Here is an 18,559-nt window from a genome sequence, read left to right on the forward strand (position 1 = left end):
CAGGAATCGGTCGGAAACCTTCTCCAAGTCCACAAAACACATGTAGACTAGATGGGCAAACTCCCCATGACCCCTCCAAGAGCCCCGCAAGGGTAAAGAGCTGGTTCACTGTTCCACGGCCAGGACTGAATCCGCATTGCTCCTCCTGAATCCGAGGTTCGACAATCGGTCGGAGTCTCCTTTCCAGCACCCTAGAATAAACTTTCCCGGGGAGGCTGAGCAGTGTGATACCTCGATAATTGGAGCACACCACCCTGGTCTGCCAATCCGAACTATTATTATTATTATTATTATTGAAATGTATTTAACCCGCTGTGCTTTACAACTAAAAGGAATCCAAAGGTCTCATACTTTTTTGAAGGCTGTGTTTTAGGTGTCGTCCTCTCACCTGTCCTCCCTGTTGATTCTCACCTGTGTGCATGATGTGTTTGTGTGTTTATCCAACCCCAGGTCCCCCCCATGGGAACCTTCATTGGAGTTTACCTGCCCTGCATGCAGAACATCCTGGGCGTGATCCTCTTCCTGCGTCTCACCTGGATCGTGGGCACGGCAGGAATCCTGGGAACCTTCGCCATCGTCTCCATGTGCTGCATCTGCGTGAGTTATTTATAAATCCAACGACAGAATATATTGATTTTCTGCTGACAAGAAGAAGAAAGAAATATGGTGTCAAACTGAGTATAGTAATTAATTTGATTCCACTGTGAATGAAGGAAAGACAAACAAACAGAGTCCCTCTCGGCCATAACTCTATAAACGCCTGAACGGAACAGTGACACGTCTGAGGTTTAGTCTAAGAGATTCAAGGCATGACAGACAAACTGCAGGCCAGTCAATTCAGCCTCCTCTGAGTTTGTGGTGTTCATTCATGCCTGAGCTCAGATGCGGGTCCTCAAAAACCAGCAGAAAATTTGTCTTATTTACAACCACGGTTCGTACGTCAGTAGCTCGGCGGCCAAACAGAGAGCTGACTGTTTGAAAAGTTTGAACTTAAAATGTTCAGCACTCATGTGATGTGAGCAGTCGGCACTCAACACCCTCCTACAATATATATAGCCACCCTGTCAGGCTCTGATGCTTTAGAGCAGAGAGATGACAGAGGATAAAGATGTGATGCTGGTGGTGCTATTTAGGAGACTGATATGTTTGGCAGTTCTCTAGTAGGGCTGGGTATTAAACCGCTATACTTGTACATGTAATGACTGAAATGTTCACAGCATTGGGTATCAAATACCAACAAATAACCACCAGTTTGTGCTTATTTTTTTTATTTAAATATGCAATCAAATGTTTTTTTATTATTGTTTTTTTTTGTAAATGTAAAGCACAATGAAACCCTGATTTTGAAAAATGTTATATAAATAAACTTTCATTAAATTACTTTGATCAGATAGTTCCTGTCTAAATCTAAGTGTTATACAGATAATAGATCATTTAGATAATTTTATATACACAAATTCTTGTACAGCAACATTTAACATTTGAAAAATCCAGCTGTCACTCCTCTACCCTCGGTCATTTCTTATACGCGACTCGAAATGAGGTCAAAGGTCATACTTGGTTGCAAAATACTCTTTAAGTGTGGAGATTAACAAGGAAGTTTGGGGACTTTAAGTCACCTCTGTTCCTGAATCTCTCATTTTATTAACGTACAAATCATCAATCAATATGCTCTCCTCAAACCCACCAGACTCTAGTCGGTCATTTTAGTCATTTTACCTCGCTGATTGTTGTGAAGCAAACTTCCTTCATTCTCAACAGAAACAAAATAAAAACACGTCTTTGGTAGTCTCCACTGTTCCAACAGTCACCAACTCTGGTTAACGAGAGAGACTGAATAAAAAAAGAAGTAACCACCGTAACATTTTCAATGTTCACTGATCCTGTGACGTTGAACATGACACAGCAGACGAAGAATGGGAAAAGAGTCTATCGCCTATTTTTAGCGGGTTTTCCCGTGTTTAAAAAAAACACATATGTTCACATTTTTGTGGGAAACGGTATAAGACTTGTTGTGTTTTCATTAGCTTAGAATGAGCCCTTCATATCTACATAGCTGGATATCCAATCACTAATAAAAAAACTGAAATAACACTTTTAAAATAATACAAAAGATTTGGAGGCCTTGAGCTTGTTCTTAAAGGACACGCCATTTCAGTTCAACAGTTCTCCCCGTTTCTTTCCTATTGGGGAGAATACACGATCTGGACTCTAAAAGGAGGACTTTGTTGATTTGCATGGGAATGACTGATTGTAGCAGATTGCTGTGGACTGATAACTTTTAACTGTATTTACATATTTGTTACTCTGTAGGACATGTACTTATTGCAATGTTTGAATGACCAGCAGCAGTCTTTCTTTTATGTCACTCCCTCTCGTTTTTAACTTGTTTATGGTTTAACAATAAAAAGAAAGTTTAGCTTTTTTGTTAAACGATAAAAGGGGTTTTGTAAAAGATATTATTTTATTATATTATACAGTAGAAGAAGTACAAATGATCCAAAACATTCCAAAAAGATTTTTTAGTAACTCAGGTGTCCGCATGGAAAAAAAATGTGAAATGATCCCCAGCCCTATACAGTAATGAGTGATAATATTACACTTTAAAGTGAGCAAAAATGTGAAGACTTTTTGTGCAAGCTTGAATAAAACACTGACAGTATTTAATGACAGTATATCACGTGACACATTTAGAAATTATATTCTTTTTGCAGATATAATACAATGCAGCCTGCACACTTCCATCCATACCTAAACATCTGTTCTCTTTCTCTCCACGCAGACCTTGCTCACAGCCATATCAATGAGCGCCATAGCAACCAACGGAGTCGTCCCAGGTACATTATGAAATGTTGCATTCATTATATTTTTTCTATTCCACGAGCAATATTCAAAAACACTGGCTTAGATACAGCGTAGTGTTTTCATTTATCACTGGCAGATTTTTGAAGGACAAGGCAAAGTCATTGATACTGATTAACAGGCTTTATGTAACATTCTGTAGATGTATTAGGGTGATTGCATCATAATAAAACAAAGACACTGCAACAATAAATAAAAACATGTCACCCTTTGTTCAACAGCATTTCTGTGGTGAATGAAAATTGAACATGAATGGGAAAAAATTTTGGTTTTATGGTCCTGTCATTTCTGAAAAAATATATCATTATTTTATATTTTTTTATTTTATTAAATATATGATAAGATAATTCTTATCTTATCATATAGCGAAGGGGTACAGTGCAAACAATTTCTTTACATTAATTTCCTTTGATAAAGTCATGATACTTGATTTGATAATTAATGTTATGATGTTTTAATAAAAATGTTTGACAATAAATTCAAACTCTACTTTAAATGTCAATGAGTATAAGGTGATGACCGAGGGTGAATCAGATGAGCATATTTAACATTTTGAACAACTCAGAGCTTCTCCCATCTTCCCCAGTGGAAGTCAAAATGTAAAATGATATTTTATCAAACTTAATAAAGTTTAAAATACCAAGATAAACATTTCGTAGCAGTCTGACTAACTTTTTTAATGTCTCCAAAGCCGGTGGCTCGTACTACATGATCTCCAGATCACTGGGTCCAGAGTTCGGAGGAGCGGTGGGTCTGTGTTTCTACCTCGGAACCACCTTCGCTGGATCCATGTACATACTGGGCACCATAGAGATTCTGCTGGTATGTTACCGCTCCGACTGATAAGAGGTCAGCCACAACAGTAGCGTATTAATGACACATTCATTCTCTTTCTGCTGTCTCCCCCCTACCAGACGTACATCATCCCAACAGCAACGGTGTTTGAAGGAGGTGAAAGTGCAGCAAAGCTCAACAACATGCGCGTCTACGGCACAGGCTGCCTGCTCCTGATGGCTCTGGTAGTGTTTGTAGGGGTGAAGTAAGTATCCACGCACACACACACACACACACGCACACACACACACACACACACACACACACACACACACACACACACACACACACACACACGCACACACACACACACACGCACACACACGCACACACACACACACACACACACACACACACACACACACACACACACACACACGCACACACACACACACACACACACACACACACACCAGCACACAGACTCACATGTATTCCCTTTCTTTCTGCAGGTATGTGAACAAACTGGCTCTGGTGTTTCTGGCCTGTGTGGTTCTCTCGATCATGGCCACTTATGCAGGAGTCATCAAGACGCTCATCGAACCACCAGAGATTAAGTGAGTTATAAACAGCTAAATAATCATTTCTCACTGGCATGTTTTTAAAACTGAAATATTTTATCAACAATATGCAAAATTTTACTCATAGAAATATAAGAGGAGTAGAATGGCCATTCCCATTCAAAACAGCGTAGCAGTTGTCCGCTCTCTTCCCGACGAGCTGGAACCACACTTTACGGCTCAGTGACATGTGTTGTCACCATAACAACTAACAACAATCGTAATTTTCAAATGACCACGGGAAACAGTTCAATGTCCACTCTACTCCTATTCTATTTCTATGATTCAACTCCTCCATTGTCTGATATTTATACAAAAGGACAGATGAGATGTACTACATTGCCACATGCTATCGATTGATTGTCATTGCTGGCTCAGTGTGTCTGATTTAATTGGTTGATTTTGTTTTTATGTCAGCATGATAGATCAAGTGGTTTCAAAGTCTGACACTTTATGTTTACACTTTGGTAAATGTATTGACCATTAAAAGTATGCCGAACTAGCAATTAGCAGTTCCTGTTTGCAATGTGCCCATGAATGTACACATCCATCACTATTTTTTTCAGACAGATTTCAGATTTTTTTTCTTTTGCATTCCCTCGCATTACATTTTGCATCAATACAGAAAGACTGTGCTGAGAATATAATATATGTATTATGTAGTAGACCGCTGCTGGTTGTGCCCATAGGGCGTGTGAGCGCACACCCTCAGCTGTAATTAGCAGAAATTGACACGTACAAGACGCTAGAGGGGTACGTAGAGCGTAACGCCACTGACCAAGCTGCTGTATTTGATGAGTTGAGAGTGAGAAGGTGTTGTGCAAAACACGCACCAACCACTGTAAAAAACAAAATGGAAAATCCCTCATTCATTCATTATGTTTCTCAGTTGTCCCAAGGCATCTGTTTCCCAGCGAACCAGAGCTCCATCTATCACAACAGATACAGCAGCTTCCATCTAACTACACTACGCTTTTCTCCCTCTCCTCTGCAGCGTTTGTCTGTTGGGGAACCGATCTCTGATGAATGAAAAGTTTGAAACATGCGCAAAGATGGAGATTGTGAAAAACATAACTGTATTCACCGAGGTATGGAGCCTCTTCTGTGACAGTAAATATGCCAACGCGACCTGTGACGAATACTTCACCTTGAACAACCTGACAGAGATGCGGGCCATACCTGGGCTACTGAGCGGAGTCATCAAAGGTGAGGAGGAGGAGGAGAGGAAGGATTCTGAGCTTTCCTAATTATATTTCATCTGGTGCCACCTTCAGGCTAAATTATCAACTTTGTCCACAAGGTATTCACTGCCCCAGAGGATGAATCCTGATGTTCATCCGACTGATGATGCTTTTCTCTGTGTGTCTTTCCGTTAGACAACCTGTGGGGCGACTATGGCCCAGCTGATACGTTCATAGAGAAGAAGAGTCAGCCTTCAGTACCAGCCCAGGACCCGTCCACTGACACGTCTAAGCCCTACGTCTTCAATGACATCGCCACCTACTTCACTCTGCTGGTGGGAATATACTTCCCCTCGGTCACAGGTAATTTTTTAATTTGTTATGTATTCTATGGTTAATTGTGATTTATTTTGGTCTTTGTCTTGTATGTACAACTGATGGGTCTTATTTGACTGTTTGTTTATGGTAACAGTATGTCTATTGTATGTGTACTTTTTCTCAAATTGAGATGCCTATGGATGCAAAAGGAATTTCAGTGAGAGCTGACAATAAAGTTGTATCGCATCGTATCGTGTCGTATCGTATCGTATCGTATCGTATCGTATCGTATCGTATCGTATCGTATCAAATATCAAACAAAACATAATATAATAGGAGTCTTAAGGCGCATTTTTCGTGCACGTCAACATGAATACTCTCACACAGAACTTGAATATTGCGCTGCGAAAAAGCAACGTAATTTTTTTCCGGAATGAGGCCAATTTGTTTTTGCTTTCGCACCGCGAATAAAGTGCGATGAGTAATACATGAACTAATCAGACCCCAAATGTGATGCTAACATTAAAGGGACTATTTGTAACTTTCAGAAATGCTTGTTAACAGCGACACCTGTGGCCGTGAAATCAACGAAAGTCAGCGTCGGGCTCGCGCTTGCTCGCTCTAAATATACCTGAACGAGCATCGCTCAAAACAGTGAGGCGACACACGTCAGCTAAAAGCACAATATCACTCTATATTTCAGCTGCTTGGCAGTAATGTTAGCTGACCAGACGAAGGTCTCTCCATGAACATGATTTAGATCTGATCCTAGTCTTGGCTTTTCCTGCCTCAGCGCAGGTTGAGGTAATGTGGCTCTGCAGCGTGTCTCCCTGCTCTCTACGCCCGCAGCCGGAGAGAGCAGGGAGACACCGGCACCCGGTCGGTAACGAGACTACAGCGTGTCTCTCTGCAGAGCTCCGTCACTTCACAAGACACGGGAAACCTCTGTTGGTCTGGAGGAGCTGCCCAAATGTCCACTGTACATTCACTAGATATTCTCAGAGCTAAACTAACTCTTCTGCAGTGTGGAGTGAGTGCACGTTCACGTTTAGAGGTGGAGCGAGCTGAGCGAGAACGCGCGCTCTGTCTGAGTGAAGGCAAGCAGGCAGAGGAGGAGAGGCAGCGGAACACACGCGAACGCGCATATGCGAGCGCGCATGTGTCCCGGCCCGGTACATTTATACGCTTAAAAAGTTACAAACAGTCCCTTTAACGCTCGCTGTTGTGGCTAGCCCCGTTCTGTGACCAACATATAACATGAGCAAGGGCATATCATGTATTTTTGATACATGAATTACATTTTGCTTTTAATACTTATGTACTTTTACTGAAGTAGAACTTTAAATGCAGGAATTTTACTTTTAATTGAGCATTTTTCACTCTGTGGTATTGATACTTTTACACAAGTAAAGGATCTTAATACTTCTTCCTCAAACTTTTACATTGTGTGTGTGTGTGTGTTTTATTTCAGGTATAATGGCTGGTTCTAATAGGTCTGGTGATCTCAGAGATGCTTCGAGGTCCATCCCAATAGGAACCATAATGGCTATTCTCACCACCTCTTTCTTCTGTATCCTCTAGACTCTTATACAGTGTATACTCAGTTGATGACAGAGAGCAGCAACACTGATTTTGCCAGTTCTATTTATATTTATTTGTGTTGTAATGTCACAGATAAGGTTTGTTACCGCAAAGTAAAGACAAAGTGTGAGTATTACCGTCTTAACTTGATGCTCAGACATCTCCTGTGTGGTCTTGTTTGGAGCCTGTATTGAAGGAGTGGTGCTGAGAGACAAGTAAGTGTAATATTAACTGATCGAAAGCTCAAATAGTTGTTTTTACAGACAGAATCATTGGTGTTGAATGGAAATGTGTTTTTGACTTTCACATAGTATATCTAGTATACAGTACAGAGTATATTGCATGAATGCTTGTGGTTGTTTCAGGTTTGGTTTCTCAGTAAAGAGGACCCCAGTGATTGGTATCCTGGCCTGGCCGTCGCCCTGGGTGATTGTGATTGGCTCATTTTTCTCCTGTTGCGGGGCGGGGCTTCAGAGCCTCACTGGCGCCCCCCGGCTGTTGCAGGCCATCGCTCGGGATGACATCGTCCCGTTCTTACAGGTCAGTGTTGGAAGTATCTTTGCGTTTCATATGTTACTGTCCTGTGCCCTTTTTACAATCAAGCGTCACCCAAAAACAAAATGACTGTTGGTTCCCTGCACAATTTGATTTGGTCTTGAAAGGGTCTTTTCAGCTTCTTCACATCCCTCATGACACTGTTGTGCATCGTAGTAATGACATTACACAGTAATGGCATGTTCAAAGGTTTTGCTTACCTTTATGTTGCGTGCTGGAGGGTTGATTTGACGAACTTCTGCCACAGTAAAGCAGTTTATAAACTCCCAAATATAGATTTAGACCAACTTCTAACTAAGCCGCTGATTGATGTGAACTTAAGACAGTAGGCCTCATTCACCCATAACCTCCTGTTTTCTCTTAAAGTCGTCCTTGAGAAAGGTCCTAAGAAAAGTCTAAGTCAGATTCATGACGTGATCTTAAGCCACATACTTGTTCGTACAAAGCGCAACCTTTTCCCTTGAGGCATTCTTAGAAGCCATAGACACCGATCCATTATATTGCCTGATGTTCCTGTTGCCTGAAGGAATATCAGGAGTGGTCCAAATCTGCTGTACCAGTCACGTACGCTACAGATACTCTTCCTTCACACTAATTTGACCCGAAATCGCTCTGCCTTCATCTGAATGAATTTGAAGTTTAAATATGATACCGAAATTGACTAATAAAGCAATAGCTCATGACGGGCCGTGGTATGTCGTGGTATGTCGTATCACAGCTAAGTGACGCTGTTCGGCCAGATGCGAACGGTCATCGAGTATAGCAATATGAAAGTTATAGACACATTCCACATTAAATAGTTTTTTTATTAATAAACTATAATGGCACTCGCAGAGCGCAGACCTCCACCAAGGTGCCTGAGTACGATTGCCCCCCCTCTCCGTTCAGCTTGCGCCAGCATCCACGTGTATTTTTGTTTATGTTGAGATCAGCTGAATGTAGCGGAGCATCGTAAAACACTTCATTCAAACTGGAACAAAATAAAACTGTCGTCGTTACTCTTTCCAACAATCACCAAGGGTGCTTTGGTCTGGCAGCTGTACCGTTTGACCTTGATGATAAGATGTGTTTGTATTTGTGTTATTATGGAGTACTGTACCAGACCTTCTCTCTCTGTCACTGTGTTTTTCAGGTCTTTGGTCATGGGAAGGCTAATGGTGAACCCACCTGGGCTCTGTTGCTGACAGTTGGGATCTGTGAGATAGGAATCCTCATCGCCTCTCTGGATGCTGTGGCCCCCATCCTCTCCATGTACGTGGTTTAGACAATACAAACAACTGATCCACTTTCTATCCAACCTGCTTTCAGTCTGGGTTACTTTCCTTTACTTTTTAATTACACTCCCACTAGTCTGAAAGAAGACACATAATGGAAGCAAAATAGTCCCAAATCTCTAAATTGACCAGTGCATGAAAAGCAATGTATTTACCTGTAGTGTCTCCCCTTAATGATCTTTTCTGTTTGTGTGTCTGCTCAGGTTTTTCCTCATGTGCTATCTGTTCGTTAACCTGGCCTGTGCTGTTCAGACTTTGCTCCGTACGCCCAACTGGAGACCTCGCTTCAAGTTCTATCACTGGTAAGAAAACAGCTTCCAACTCAACTCAAAATTAATCCTGCACATTTTATGTAAGATGTGAGCGTTCCAAAGTTTTGATTACAACCACAGATATTAATATGTTCTGTATGTGTGTGTGTGTCCTGTAGGACCCTGTCCTTCTTAGGGATGAGTCTGTGTCTCTCGCTCATGTTCATCTCCTCCTGGTACTACGCCCTGGTTGCCATGGTGATAGCCGGCTGTATCTATAAGTACATCGAGTACAGAGGGTGAGTCTGGAGGGTTTCAGGTCAGGAGATCAAGAGATCTGTTGAGACAGTAGAGGAAGCTTTACATCTTTCATGCCACTGAGACTGGATAAAACATTTGAATGTCTAATTTTGTTCTTAAACATCTGGAAAAGAGGTGAAACTTCTCTTTTGGACTTTGCAGGGCAGAGAAGGAATGGGGAGACGGGATCAGAGGTCTGTCCTTAAATGCAGCACGCTATGCTCTCATCCGGCTGGAGGAAGTACCGCTACACACCAAAAACTGGAGGTAAGAGTGTGTGTATGTTGTGATTTGCTTTAATCGTAATGAAGTCAGAGGAAGGGACGCACAAAACTTGATGAACTATTTGTGGGATATTTATTTATTGTTATACCTGGATTGCTTTTGAAGATATTAAGTCTATGCATTTTTCAATGAAAAGAAAATGAAAAAAAATAAATGTCTTCCAAAAATCTTTGCAAAATGTAGTCCAAACAAACGTGTGCTTTGAGGCAAATAGGGCAAAAATAGATCTAAAAGACAGCAAAAAAATTAAAAATAAAATACAGCACCATTTCACTGTAACATTGTCAGACTCACGATGGGAAATGATCAAAATTGATGCAGCAGACTTAGAGATATTGTGTTTTTTTTCCATGTAGTCTTGTACCTTGTCTGTTCACACATTGGCAATAAAAAATGATTAAAACATATTCATACGTGTAAAAACTTTAATGCATATTGTTTTTGCTTGTATTCTATTACTTACATCTCTTCTGTCTCTCTTCAGGCCTCAGCTGTTGGTGTTGTGTAAGTTGGACTCGGACCTTGCGGTGAAACACCCTCGTCTCCTGTCCTTCACTACGCAGCTCAAGGCAGGAAAGGGACTGACCATCGTCTGCTCGGTCCTGGAGGGAACCTACATGACCCGGAGGAATGATGTCAAGACCGGAGAGCAGGTTGGTCAATTTGCTCAGTCATCTGCTGTCCCTGTTTAGTTCTCTGCATGGTTGTATTCCAGTATAGAAGTCACAGGTACAGCAGTTCAATTTCTAAATTTAATATGTTTATTAATGAGGTCATAGTTAAAGCAGCAAATTGCCAAAATTCAGCACTTTTCTAAAGGCTCTGTGGATGTATTACTTTTTAACAAATATTCGTCTATATAATGTTATCAACAAGAACTTTAAGTTATTATCCTACTGTCTTTGCTCCACTTGATCCCTGCAGAACTTGAAAGCAGCCATGCATGCGGAGAAGATGAAAGGTTTCTCCCATGTGGTGGTGTCGTCCAACCTGCGAGACGGTTTCTCCCTGCTCATCCAGTCAGCAGGACTGGGAGGAATGAAACACAACGCCGTGCTGATGGCCTGGCCAACAGGCTGGACACAAGCCCGGGACCCCTCCGCGAGGAGGAACTTCATAGGTAAACTACACAGTTAGTGTGTGACAAAATTAAATCAAAGCAAAATCAGGGCTAAAGTCGTGTAGTGTGAACTAGGCATAACACATAATATATGCACCCTGTTGTTAGAGTGCGTGGAGAAATTAAACCTCACCTGGAAGAAAACATGAATGCTTTTAGTCCTATTTAGAACATGGGGTAGTGGTGCACTTAAGCCTCTTGTGGCCAGAATGAGTATTACAACAACAAACACACTCCCTTTGCCAACAAAAAAAAATGTTTCACCTGCCAAACTTGCCTCTCAGGGCTTCCGTATAATACCTTTTTTCAATAATTGGTTCCATAAATTAAGGTCCCATATTTCTAATAGGCACCTTTCTCTAAACTTACTAACAAGTTTACAATTATGGGTTATAATTTAACACAAGATTTCAGCAGTTTGAAGACACAAAGGAGTTGTTCTTGTACACTGGCAGTCTGGCAACAAGTAGCGGGAACCTTTATTATCTCTGCAAGAGAAAAAGGGAAAGATGCAACGGAACAGTAGAAGGGAGACAAAGAACTTATGAGGCTTTATACCATGGCCCTGACATTAAAAAAAAACATTTGAAATGCTCACTCTCTGTCTTTTTCTCTGCAGAAACAGTGAGAGAAACAACGGAAGCTCATCTGGCTCTGCTGGTTGCTAAGAACATCGACCATTTCCCTAGTAATAGTAACCAGGATCGTCTGGAGGGGGGAACCATCGATGTGTGGTGGATCGTACACGATGGCGGACTGCTCATGCTGCTGCCATTTTTACTTAGTCAACACAAGGTGTGTGTGTGTGTTGTCTAAATTGTCTTTTCCTTTTAGATTATTTAATGCATTATCAATTACTAACAAAACATGAATTATTGACATTTTGACTGTATGGGATTCAATATCAATGAGAAAACAGACTCTAAAAAGCAAGAAAAAGAGTCAATAATCATGTAAAAACTACACAGTCATCTTTTTAAACTAGGGCTGAACGCGATTAACAATAGTTAGACCAAACAATCCTTTCAAATCAATCAAAATTCTTCACTCATAATAGTAAAAAATGGATGTTGTAATTCTTCACATAGCTGCTTTAAGATGGCGTAATTGCTGAGAGTTTCCTACTCGCATGCCTCTCGTACCTACAGTAAGGTCACAGATAGGATTTAGTGCTCTTGGATTGGCAGCTTTACTGATACATCTCCCGTCTCTGCAGGTATGGAGGAAGTGTAAAATGCGAATCTTCACGGTGGCCCACATGGACGACAACTCCATCCAGATGAAGAAAGACCTCCAGACGTTTCTCTACCATCTGCGCCTGGATGCACAGGTGGAAGTGGTGGAGATGGTGAGACGATTCGCAATTCAGTCAATTCCTTTTTTTTTCTGATCCAGGTGGTAGACTATACTTTAAGTCTGTTCTATATGTGTCCCTCTAGCATGAAGGTGACATCTCAGCCTTCACCTACGAGAAGACGCTGGTGATGGAGCAGAGGTCTCAAATGCTTAAACAGATGCAGCTGTCCCGCACTGAGAAGGAGAGGGAGGTACGTGGCACACATGTTATAACATATGCACTGTAAAAAGATGCAAGTGTAATGGTAATTAAGATTTGTTAAATTGAAAGGTTTACCTAGATACACTTAGGTACTGTCCACAACACTCAACTTTGATGCAAAACTATACTATAAGAAGAGCTACGGCACACTTGAACAAATATATTATACGTATAACAAACTGTATTCACCACCATAAAAATGATATTACAGCTGTACTTTACTGATACGGCTATCCTCCACCCAAGGACAAAGGCGTAACGTAACTCCTCATGGTCTTTTCTGCTGTTGTTGACCTTTGAACTCTCCCCCCCCCTAACCTGGCTCTGTGATTGGACAACGGGCTCAGATTCAGAGCATCACAGATGTGTCACGCGGCTCCATAAAGAGAAAGAAGTCATCAGGTGTCCCTTCCCTCAACACCCTGTGCATACCAGAGGACGAGGTAGCCACGGCGACCAAAATGGCCCATAGTGGCCAACCATTGGTTTCTCCATTTATCACGCCATCATTTCTCCCATCATAATCCATTCATAACAATGCTTTTAGACAGTGCTGTCATCAGATGCTGAACTCCGGGATAAAATGTTCAGCCTCTGTGTATTTGCTGTCGTTCCTCCATTCATCATTGGACAGAGACGCAGGGACCAAAAGCTGCCACTAGAGGGAGACAAATTCCTCACTGAGTGCATTTAAATGTGCACCAGACTCCCAGAACTGGAGGTCTACATGAGACTCAATCCAGTTATTAGTAACCTAAATTCCCTGAGTTTCTAACACACAAAAATGGGTCAAAATGTTCTGGATCATGTTTAAAGTTTACAGCAACAGAGTTTTGGGTCTTTCAGTATCCCCGTCCTATTGTTACTAGCCAGTAGTTATTGAGATACTCAAGTATGGTTTGGATTTTTGTCCCTCTTGTCTCTGAACACGGACATCTATTCTAGCAGCTGTCAGACTTCAGCACATGCTAGATAATTGACCCTATAAAATATTTTTTTTGGGGCATATAACAAGAGATAAGTGCACAATTAACTTGGAACTTGAAAAATGTCCTTTTTATTTCACTGTGTCTTTAAAGATACAGTGTGTATGTAGGATTTGGCGACGTCTAGTGGTGTGGTTGCAGACCAATTGAGCGTGTCGGAGAACTACGGTGGCCTTCAGGTAACATAAGAACGCGAAAGGCTCTCTAGAGCCAGAGTATGGTTTGTCCGTTCTGTGCTACTGTAGAAACATGGGGGAGCAACATGGAGGACTCCATGAAGAGGACCTGCTCCCTATGTAGATACGAAGGGTTCATTCTAAGATAACGAAAACACAACGATTCTTAGTTTCAGGTGATTATACCCTAAAGAAAACATAATTATGAATATTATATTCCATTTCTGCACCATAGATCCCCCGAAATGTTACACACTGTTCCTTTAAAGGAGATCACATAAACAGAGCAGGAGGTTTACTGTGTCCACTGTAAAAGACAGTGTGTGTTTCTGTGTTCTCTTCCTGCATGTGCTGTCATCACCATAAACCTGTCTATCACCTGACTGCCCTAAAACCAACACCATTTACATCCAAACAAATTGTCTTCATATCCTCTTCTGGTCATATTTTCACATCCCTCAATGACATACTGTATTTGCAATGACAATTTGTTGCTTTGTGGGTAAAATTTCCACTATTACTAAGTTAAGATACACGATACTACTGAACAGAAATGCAGAATCAGTTTGATCTTTTTGAGTTAGGCCGTTACTAGAAAGGATTTAATTGGAAATCCAACATTGTATTACTGGGGATTAGAAAAGAAGAAGGATGTAACGTGGCTGAAAACACCAAACTGACTTTTCAATCATCTGACCTGACCTTTGTTTAGGCTCAGTTGATCCATGACCGGAACACGGCGTCTCATTCTGCGATGAATGATAAAGCTGCAGGTGCCGCACCAGATCGCGTCCACATGACCTGGACCAAAGACAAACTGATCAATGAGAGGAACAAACACAGAGAAGGCATGGGAGTTAAGGACATGTTTAATATGAAACCGTAAGTAGATCCAGATTTACTGCAAAACATCTTGAAGATGCACTCTCTGATTTTTGTTATAGTGCCCCCAAACATTATGTTCACATTCAACTTGACACTAAACAAAATGATTTATTTGTTGAGTTAGATATTTTTATCATAATGTATTATACTGTTATCATTGTTGTTATTATACAGTATATGTTATATGTATTTATATATGCTGCTGTTAGCTACAAGAACTATTCAAGGGTTGTCCTCTTAAAATGGATAGATTGGGTGTTTTGAAGTTGGGTTGTATGAGGTGCTTATCCATATTCAGTGTATTACCTACAGCAATAGCAAAGCAATATACTGCTGTGGACGGGGCCAGCAGCAAGACATAATTTAGCCAACTGAAAGAAATATCAGTTTAAGTGTACACTATATTTAGAATACTTTCGCCGGTTTACCATGCCGTAAGACACCTTTACAGTCTATGTTTCCGAAGGGGAACTGAAGCCGTTATCAATGCTCTCGACAAAGCCACCAGACTCCATTGAAAAAAACTGTAATTTTACCTCGCAGAACACAGGAGTTGCTGGTCTACCGCTGCCTCCATCAATTAGTTTGTTTGTGTTATTGTACCACTTTGGTTAGTTCGGATTCACCAAAGTCACACAATAACACAAAACAAACTAACAGATCAAGGCAGCGGTAGACCAGCAACCCCCGTGTTTTGCGAGGTAAATTTGATGTTTTTTTCAATGCAGTCTGGTGTCTTTAGCGAGAGCGTAGATGTATACAACAGCTTCAGTTCCCCATCGGAAAGGACTGTCAGACGGCAAGATAAAGCAGTGAAAATATTCTAAGTTAGCGTACACTTAAACTAATATTGTTTTTTTTAGATGTGCCTTTCTTTTAGGCGGCTAAAATACGTTTTGCTGCTGCTCCCGTCCACAGCAGTACATTGCTTTGCTCTCAAGCTGGTACTCCTGTCTGCTTCTCCAAACTGGGGGCGTGCCGACCGTCATCTACTGTAGGTAATACACTGACGATGGATAAGCACCTCATACAACCCCACTTCAAAACACCTGAACTATCTCTTTAAGTGCATTCAAATGTAATTTGTTAACACTGTTTGATGGCAGAGGAATGCTAATTTTCCTATCTGTACAGATAATCCAAAACAATCCAGGAGCAGCCCTTATTATTGTGTTAATGTTGGATATGTTGTTTTTTGCTCTCTTCCTCTAGTGAGTGGGAGAATCTGTAAGTCACTTTATTGTTCGCTTTTTGTTTGCACGTGCATGAACTCTCTTTGCATGTGTCTGTGTTGGCATGCCTGTGTGAAAGTAGCTCACCAGTTCAGTTTGTAAGAGGGTGCATGATGACAAATACGGAAGCCGCATGCGTCTGTGTGCTGTATTCGCCTCCAAGATCATCAGATTCCCAATCAGTCATACTGCGCTTCATACTGTGCTAGATCGCTGATTTAGATTATCATACTGAAACAGCCCTTGTAGCGAATGGCAGGATAACCGATGCTCTGATTAATATCTGTGGTCTCACGTAGCAACCAGTCCAACGTGCGGAGGATGCACACAGCCGTGAAGCTGAACGAGGCGGTGCTCAAGAATTCCAGTGACTCACAGCTGGTTCTGCTCAACATGCCGGGACCGCCGAAGAACAAGAAAGGGGATGAGAACTGTATCCTTTTTTCAGCTATAGCTGCCGTTCATTTAGTCAATGAATCATTCAGTAATCCAGTCAATCAATTCAACAAATGTTGGCATATTAAGGAATAGTTCACGTTAATAAATTCCACCTCCCAACACCTCTAGAGGTCACTAATTGACTCGATATATCTACACGAAGGCATGTCTTTGATTTCAGCACAGCTAACACTAAAAAACAACCGTTAAGAAGACTCCGAACACACTGTTACCATAGTTACACACGGAATTTACGACTTCATAATCTCCCAAATTTTTGAGTTTTTATCTTGTAAATTTTCCACTTTTATCTCAGAGAATATTCACCTTTTTTCCCGTAAATTTACGACTACTAATCTTGTAAATTTTGAGTTTGTTCTCAGAATATTCCCCCCTCCCCCGGCTCTGTAATTTTTTATTTTTTTACCAACAACGGCCCCAATATGCCGTCGTACAGGCTAGCTGTTTATCCCTGCTTTCAGTGTTAAAGCTAAGCTAAGCTAACTGCCCGCTGGCTGTAGCTTCAAACTTACCATTCATTATCATCGATCTTCTTATCTAACTCGTAGCAAGAAAGTGAATAAGTATTTCCCAAAATGACAAACTATTCATTTAGTTTGATCGTAAATAACAAATACTAAAATTAGTTAAATTGTTTCAGGTGTTGTGGGTTGCAACAATTTAGACCACTTAGGCTACGTAGTCAAGTACAAGTTTAAAGTGACATCAAATGGAAATACTCAATTAGAGTACAAGCACATCACATTTGTACCTAAGTACAGTACTTCAGTAAATACTTAGTTACGTTCCACCATTGACGGAAGCATTTTTCACACCCAGAAATGTTCAAAAAACACTCTTAAGAGTGGATAAATCTGAAAATAGCAGCATGTGTTGCTGTGATGAAACAGTATGTCCTTAACCAGAATGCGTCTCTCAGATATGGAGTTCCTGGAGGTCCTGATGGATGGCCTGGACCGTGTGCTGTTGGTCCGTGGAGGCGGTCGAGAGGTCATTACCATATACTCCTAGCACCAAGACGGTCCTAATTGCTTGGAATGGCACTGGGAGGAAATATTGTTGGACAGTAGGATCCCAGAGGGAAAGGAGATATGGACAAAGATGTGAGACAGAGGAAGTACAGTACACTCCCTCTCACAGGAGTCAGGAGGACCATGATCAGTGGGAAGGACAGAGGAGTGTACCTGCAGCACAGCCTGAGCTCAGTGCACCGTCTGGGGACGCAGAGGGCTCTCTACGCCCCCTCCTCCTGGGGCTCCTTAACTCTGCCGTATCTATACACTGTGTGGCCGCAACGTGGAGAGGCTCTTTCCTCAGATGAACTGTGTTTTCTGAAAGAGCTGTCATTTCAATTAAACATGCTATATTGCTTCACCAGGCACTTGTTGGAGGAAAGAACTACAGCTTTTCACTGATCGTGCTAGCTGGCAACTGGCTCATTGGTTTCAACGAAGGATGCTAACATAGTGCCTTTATTTATTTCAGTGCCATTGATGAAACTCTTCATTGTCATAAGACAAGCACTGACTTTAGACTCGTTGAATGAGTTGAGCATGTTTTTAAGCCATTGTATCTTTTACAGAAATCCAAAGTCCCATTGATAACTATCAGGACAGTTTAAGGGTAAATGTGGCAGTTTTGATTGTAATCTATAGATTGTCTTGAACGTTGCTTATCAGCTGTTTTTGTTGTCACAGATAACATCGGTGTGCCAAGCGTGATCAGAAAGAAAGAGAAAAATGCAACAGAGGAAATGCAACTTTTGTGATTTTAGCATTTTAGTACATTTTAGTTGATTTAAGTTGTTGACTTGTTTGTATTGGAGCAAAATGTTGAAGTGTATGTGTGAATTTAAAACAAACTATGAGGAAAACTGAGCAACATGGAGCCTATATAGTAGTATTTTCATATTAATATTACTATTATGTTTTGTCATTTGTTAGTTCAACAAAAACAAATTAGATATTTGATGCTATAAAAAGGGGAGACGTCATGATTGACAGCTGATCTGAGTGAAGTAGTCGCAGCCGGCGGCTCGGGAATTGAATGAGAGAGGAGATGTAACTTTAACTTTCCATAACCGTCACCAGTCTGTGTAATAGAACATGTGTCAGTTTGATCATAAACATAGTTATAGAGATA

General features: G+C 41.1%; 1 protein-coding gene across 6 annotated transcripts in view; it reads left to right on the forward strand.

The window, feature by feature from the left end:
- The window catches only part of LOC119498951 (solute carrier family 12 member 7-like), a 32,212-nt gene extending 13,653 nt beyond the window's left edge, over window positions 1–18,559 (forward strand). For 3 of the 6 annotated variants that reach the window (XM_037788073.1, XM_037788075.1, XM_037788078.1), the window contains 24 exons: window positions 451–597; window positions 2,783–2,837; window positions 3,554–3,684; window positions 3,777–3,901; window positions 4,149–4,253; window positions 5,251–5,462; window positions 5,633–5,800; window positions 7,227–7,325; window positions 7,494–7,551; window positions 7,702–7,876; window positions 9,024–9,142; window positions 9,369–9,467; window positions 9,596–9,715; window positions 9,879–9,983; window positions 10,486–10,654; window positions 10,926–11,121; window positions 11,741–11,916; window positions 12,338–12,469; window positions 12,561–12,668; window positions 13,027–13,122; window positions 14,554–14,723; window positions 15,939–15,953; window positions 16,258–16,391; window positions 17,337–18,559. In XM_037788073.1, coding sequence (XP_037644001.1) covers window positions 451–597; window positions 2,783–2,837; window positions 3,554–3,684; window positions 3,777–3,901; window positions 4,149–4,253; window positions 5,251–5,462; window positions 5,633–5,800; window positions 7,227–7,325; window positions 7,494–7,551; window positions 7,702–7,876; window positions 9,024–9,142; window positions 9,369–9,467; window positions 9,596–9,715; window positions 9,879–9,983; window positions 10,486–10,654; window positions 10,926–11,121; window positions 11,741–11,916; window positions 12,338–12,469; window positions 12,561–12,668; window positions 13,027–13,122; window positions 14,554–14,723; window positions 15,939–15,953; window positions 16,258–16,391; window positions 17,337–17,428 — 3,006 coding nt within the window. In that variant the 3' untranslated portion in view covers window positions 17,429–18,559. The remainder of the gene's footprint in view (window positions 1–450; window positions 598–2,782; window positions 2,838–3,553; window positions 3,685–3,776; window positions 3,902–4,148; window positions 4,254–5,250; window positions 5,463–5,632; window positions 5,801–7,226; window positions 7,326–7,493; window positions 7,552–7,701; window positions 7,877–9,023; window positions 9,143–9,368; window positions 9,468–9,595; window positions 9,716–9,878; window positions 9,984–10,485; window positions 10,655–10,925; window positions 11,122–11,740; window positions 11,917–12,337; window positions 12,470–12,560; window positions 12,669–13,026; window positions 13,123–14,553; window positions 14,724–15,938; window positions 15,954–16,257; window positions 16,392–17,336) is intronic. The other 3 variants (XM_037788074.1, XM_037788076.1, XM_037788077.1) reach the window with 3 other exon arrangements.

Source organism: Sebastes umbrosus, chromosome 12 (genome assembly GCF_015220745.1).
Source record: "Sebastes umbrosus isolate fSebUmb1 chromosome 12, fSebUmb1.pri, whole genome shotgun sequence".
Lineage (NCBI taxonomy): Eukaryota > Metazoa > Chordata > Actinopteri > Perciformes > Sebastidae > Sebastes > Sebastes umbrosus.